This window comes from Labrus bergylta, chromosome 23 (genome assembly GCF_963930695.1).
Source record: "Labrus bergylta chromosome 23, fLabBer1.1, whole genome shotgun sequence".
Classification (NCBI taxonomy): domain Eukaryota; kingdom Metazoa; phylum Chordata; class Actinopteri; order Labriformes; family Labridae; genus Labrus; species Labrus bergylta.
In genome coordinates this window covers 20,841,037-20,847,514 of record NC_089217.1, presented here as the reverse complement: position 1 = coordinate 20,847,514, position 6,478 = coordinate 20,841,037, and the positions used below count along the sequence as shown (strand labels likewise).

The following is a 6,478-nucleotide window of genomic DNA, read 5'->3' as shown; positions in this document are numbered from 1 at the left end:
AACCATGGACGAACACACACACACACACACACACACACACACACACACACACACACACACACACACACACACACACACACACACACACACACACACACACACACACACACACACACACACACACACACACACAGTGCAATACTGCCATCTGACCCTTGGCCCTCTCCTGTGAGCTCATGTCATATGACTAGACTCTAGTTAACCTCTTTTTAAGTTTTACACACACTCAAAAACTTTTCCCATCTTTGCCAGTCTCTCTCAAAACACACAAGCATTAACAACACCAAGAAGACATGAAGCCTCATATGTGCTCCCTCTTTCATCTACTCATTGGAGAGGGTCAGACGATTGCATCGGAGTGGGAGGTCATAGTTCAGGGGATTCAGAGGCATGAGATGGGTGGGTAGGAGTGTGCTGAGAGAGGGGAGGAAGTGGTAAAGGAGTTTGGGGGTGGGGAGGGGGTCACATTCTCTTCTGGTATTTTGCTGTCTGTCTGTCGTTCTTTCCTTTCTTTTCTTTCTTTTTGCCCTCCCCCCTCTCGCTCCGTGGATGGAGACACAGTTATCAAGGCTCTCTGGGGACAGACAATATGGCCCAGACAATGGCCCCCAGTCTGAGGTGGTGGTGGACGAGAGAGAGAGAGAGAGAGAGAGAGAGAGAGAGAGAGAGAGAGAGAGAGAGAGAGAGAGAGAGAGAGAGAGAGAGAGAGAGGGAGAAAGAGAGGGAGAAAGAGATGGGGGGGCCACAGGGGAAGAGAGGGGCAGAATAACGCATTAGTTTGCAGAGCACGGACACTCTACTCAATTACTGCACTCTCTCTCTCTCTCTCTTCCTCTCTCTCCTTCACAGACTACACATTCTCTTGTTCATCTCACACACACACACACACACACACACACACACACACACACACACACACACACACACACACACACACACACACACCACCTTTATCTCACTCTTCTAAATGGAGCATATAGGCATGCTGGGAGAAACACTAAGCACTTACATTTTAAGATTATTATTTTTTTAAAACCAGTTAAAGAATATTATCTCTTTAAAAAAACATCCATACAGCTACTAAGACAAAAAGAGGGATGATAATAACAAAACAAAAAAATCTAAACAAATGCAGCAACTTTTGGGATTGGGTATGAAAACCACTGTTATCAAACGCTGCTTTTTAAGGTAAATTGGACTTCTAAGTTTGTATTCAGGAAAAGTAGCAGCAGAAGAAAATGCAAAAAGTTTGAGAAGTTGAAGTACTAATGCTGAATAATGGTATTAATATATTATGATAGTGGATTTATCATTACTGGTGCATCTATGTGGATGCTGCATCTTTCCGTTTGTGACAGACATAAAGACGTTTTCAACCGCTTCATACAATGACACATACTTTATTCTACTTTAATATATTAGACGTTAATACATTTTTTGTAAATTGTTCTTTTAGTAATTCAAGCAGTCAAATAAATATAGCTGAGTATTTTTTTTTCTTCTCTGAAATGTAATGGAGACGATTCAAATAACGAGTCATGTGAAATCACTTTCAACTGTTAGAAATAAATTGTACCTACTAATAATTAGAAAAAAAAAACTCTCTGTCTTAATCAAATGAAGTAAAATCCTTCCGGCTGCTGACGCCGTCGTCCTTGTTTCTGTGCGCGACGCAACTAATGTCAGATTGTATCTGAGTGCGTCTCGCTTAAACGCTTCAAAGTGTTGACACATCCACCGTGGACAGTCTCCCCCCGCTTCAAACACACACACACTCACACACAAACACCCCAATAAACGCAGGGGACAAATGGAGGGGTGTGAAAATCCACCACTGCCTTCCTCTCCTCCTCCCTCCTCCTCCTTCACCAATTCAACCCCCCAACATCATCCCCCCCCTAATTCTCTGGCACTCTCACTTTTCTGTGACCTGACTTCTTCTTCTGTCCATCGGCGAGGAATGTGTCAGTTTCTTCCCCTTCATGTCTACATGTCTCTTCCTCATCCTAAGTGTTCTGGTTGCTTTGGCTTTCTTGCGTTTCTCCCTCTGTGTATATTTCTGTTCTGTTTGTGAGAACAGATGAGGCCGTGTTAGCGAAGGCAGTCTGTTTCCACTATTTTCAGCTTCGGCTGCTTAATTCTGATACAAAGCCGAGCGCTCAAAGAACCAAAAAAAAAAAATTGTTTGACTCACAAAAAGCATATTAGATTAAAAAATTGGATAATAAAATAAGATGGATCAAAGAATATTCTCGCGTTTGGCAAAGCATGAAGTACATTTTTTTAACAGCTAGAGGAAAAGAGAGACACAAATCCTATCACAAGACTTTCTGCTGGCCAAGATGAAATGAGAATTAGAAAATATATTTTAAACCTTTTTCATAGAAAACTCATATTCAGCATTAAAAGGATAACTTCAATTTCAGTAACAAAGTCTCACGTCTAAAAAGTAAAGGCAAACTTGCTTCTAGAAACTCTGACAAACTCTTTATTATTGACATTTTTCAATCAAAAAAGTGAGCCAAAGTGAATTTTAAAATGAGGAGAGGAGGAAGGAGAAGAAGGGTGAGAAGTATTAAAAGCTTAAAGAAGAGGAAGTGGGATGAGAGGATGAAGAATAGGTGAGCGGACACTTACAGAGACGCAGGAACGGAGAGCATCGCGACCACTGAGGCTGGAGCGCACACACACTGGCAACTCACACACACGCCGCTCCGCCGAGAGACTACCGCTCAACACACACACTCCAAACACACACACACGGAACGGAAGATACCCCTCTCTCGTTTACACACATACATCCACATATGTACACACACACACACACACACACACACACACACACACACACACACACATACATACACACACACACACACACACACACACACACACACACACACACACACACACATACACAAGTGTATACACACACACGGCCAGAGCCACAGTGATGGAGTGCATTACTGGAAAGCAAGAGTTTTAAGCGCTCTCCTTCTAAGTCATTGTAATCCCTGCATTTATCTCCATACATTCTGCTTTTCTGTGTAATCCTTTAAATTTTTAATTCCTCCTAGCTGTTGTTATCTTTTTTTTTTTCTCTCCTCAACCACTTTGCCGGATTGAAAGGTTTATTAAAAACACATTTCTGTCTCAACTAAATGTGCTCTTAATTCAAGGGGCCCCTGAAATCCCCCCCAATCACCCTCCACAACCCGACCGACCCCAGTTTATCTCGGAACAAAAGATTAGTTTCATCGGGCAAAAACACAGCACCACTTTAATGCAATAAAAGTCAAGAAGGGGAAGGGAGAGAGGGAGCACGCGTGAGTGTGTTTGCATATGTGTGTGTCAGTATTAAAAGCGCTGGGTATTATAACATAATCTGTCTCTCACAGCATTAGCATCAAACAGGCCATTATTCCACTTGTGTTGACAGTGTCGGGAGAGAGGGCAAGGTTAGAAGGTTTGCACCTCGAAATGAAGCAGGGCCCGCACAAACATCAGACGAGCACAGTGAGATTAACATTAGCATAAGGAGAAGAAGAAAAACACAACAACACCGTGCACATCGACAATAGGATCACAGAGGGCATGTTGCATGTTTTTTATTTAATTTGGATTAAGTGAAAAATAAATTGCAAATAAATACATTTTGAAAAGAGGAGGCAGGGTGTAAACAACCTTAAATACAGACGCACACATTTATTTATTAAGTACGTCTAAGAATCACTTCACAAGTTTGACTTGTTGATCACACCATATTTTAGACTGTAACTCAAATATACATATAAATAGCTGATAGGGTAAAGAGGAAGTTAATAAAGTTGTGATGAGTGGAGATGACATGATGAGAGGACTTTGACACATACACAATTCTCAGCCATCTCCTTTTCTTTCTTTCACACACACAAAAGCACACATAGCAACAAACACACACATAAACTCCACCACAGTTTCAAGCAGTTTGCCTGTAGAGGTTTTGAGTTAAGTCAACACAACTTGAGTCAGAAGCGACTGAGGAGAGTGAGAGAGTCACTTCTGTTACTCCTGGGACAAACATGCGGGAACACACACACTGACAAACACACATTTCACGTCTGCTTCGCCCTGGCTTTGCATACGGTATCTCTTACAAAAACATAGAAGTCAATCATCAACTCTCTTTTGCCATCTCTGACGCTGTCACAAACACACTCACACACTCAATTTCAAGTCTCAAACTCAGCCTGCTCGCGGAGGCAGTTCTCATGCTACACACACACACAGGAGACAGAGTCTTCTCTTCACACACATGACTTCTAACTTTCTTCTCCTCTTTAACTCTCTCTCCCCCCCCCCCCCCCCCCCCCCCCCCTTAATCATCTCTACGTGAATGTGTGTGCATGTGTTGGTGTGTGTGTGTGAGAAAGCGTCACGTACCTGTTACACTCCTGAGGTAGCTCAGGCTCAGTGAGCATGCTGGAGTAAGGGTCCGTCTCTCTCGTCAACAACAACATAAAACAGTCCCACAATGCTCAGATGAACAAGGTTAGTCTCCCAAAAACAAGACAGGATACAAGTGATCCTTCAACCTCTCACACACACACACTACTGATTCTCTCTCTCTTTCTCTCTCTCTCTGTTCCTCTCTGTCTCTCTACTCACACACTTTCAGCCGAACACCCTCCCTCACTCTCTCTCTCTGACTCTGTCCCTCCTCTTCTCCCTCCCTCGCTGTAAGCTGTGAGATCTAGGCTCAGCTCTTAAAGGGCCAGCAGCAGAGCTGTACACTCTGGCGCTCAATGTGTGTGTGTGTGTGTGTGTGTGTGTGTGTGTGTGTGTGATTGTGTGTGTGAGAGCAAAAGGGGAGGGGCCATTTGACCAGAGGGCTCATCACTCCCTGAGTGTAAATGCTCAACAGTGCTGTCCCCTCCTTGAGTCTGTCTCTCTCTCTTTTTCTCAAACACACTCACACACACACATGGTTTTCACACACTCAGAGAACAGTCACAGATCATGTAGACACACTTCAGAGTGATAAGACCACTACAAGCCCTTACACACTTTATTATGTGCCATCAAGGGTTTTAATCAGTATTAGGTCATCTACAATGAGCCATATGAAAGAGCCACATACGAATGTTGTTTACTGTTTCATCTTCTTCCTCTTGTGAGGAAGCTTGAAAAACGTCATTCTCTACTCCAAATAAAATCCTACTTTTGTTCAAAAAGAGAATTAGAAGATTGGATGATAAGAGTCAGAAGTCAGTGTGCACTTTCTTGAACATGTCATGTAGTCATATGATTTATTTTTAAATGTTTTAAGTTGCTTAAGCTTGTGATAAATATTGTGTTTACGTGTAAAGTTAGAATTACTGTTTTACCTTTTCAGGCCTCAACCTTTAAATTAAGTTGCAGTTTAAACTTGGTATTAAACTTAGGAGAGAACAGGAGACATATTTGCATATTGAAATAAAAAAAAGAGCTTAATTAAACAACAGAGGTTACATAAGCGTTATTTACAGGAGGGCCATAATACCAGAGAAAGTCTAACTGTGAGAGAAGGATTCAAGGGGTAAAGTGAGGGGAAGTGGTCCATTGGGAAGATGTTCACACAGAAGTGTGTTAAAAAAGTAAAGTACACACAGTAATACATCTACTGGACGCACTACGGAAAAGACAGTATGGCAGGAATGGGACCAATGTTAGGTCACAGTGAACTTTAACTACCAAAATCTAATCAGTAAATCCTTCAGTCCAAGAGGACGTTTGTGCCAAATTCAAGTCCCAGCCATTCCTGGGATAACAAATTCACAAGAAGCCGACTGGAAAATGGTCAGAAAACGTTCTTCTTTTTTCCCAGGACATGAAGATGTCTCATTTTGGTTAAAAAAAAGAATCATCACTTCATATCATATTTAAGACATTTGCATGATGTAAGTTCATGATTACAAAAATTAAGTAACGAGGTTATAGACAAAAACATTGTTTTCTCCACGATTTACAGTGGTGTTGAACTTCGACCTTTGAAATAGAAGAAGTAAGACAGGTGCGTAGGAGAGCAATGTGTTCATCAAAAACCTAAAGGTAAACTCTTGCAAACAAACAACTTTGACCTTTTATTTACAATCAGGTCATCAGTGAGTCTAAGAAGACATTCAGACCAGGTGTGAAGACATTCACTCAGGGAGTGACTGAAATGTGTTTTCACAACAACGGGGCAGAGACATTCCTTCAAAACAAGCACGGCAAAACTTAAAATCTAATGCATACATCCGTGTCTGTTGCTGGCACAGTGACACAAAAACAGGTGATAATAACCATTTGTGGATAACTTGAAGAATGCAATGCAGCGAGCCATTTACAAGAACTTCATGTCAGTAAGAGCAAACGATCAGCTTTGAGTCTGATTGGACACACAGGTGCTGACAGGAAGTGACCAGAGGCAAAGCACAACATTGAGGGCAGTTCTTGAGAGCTCTAATCAGTATAGAAA

At 41.9% G+C, this 6,478-nt stretch overlaps 1 protein-coding gene across 1 annotated transcript in view; it reads right to left on the bottom strand.

Moving 5' to 3' along the window:
• sox5 (SRY-box transcription factor 5) overlaps positions 1-4,292 on the bottom strand; it is an 86,594-nt gene extending 82,302 nt beyond the window's left edge. The window contains 1 exon segment of the mRNA XM_020638748.3: positions 2,638-4,292. Coding sequence (XP_020494404.2) covers positions 2,638-2,660 — 23 coding nt within the window. The 5' untranslated portion in view covers positions 2,661-4,292.
• Between the last annotated feature and the right edge of the window lie 2,186 nt (positions 4,293-6,478).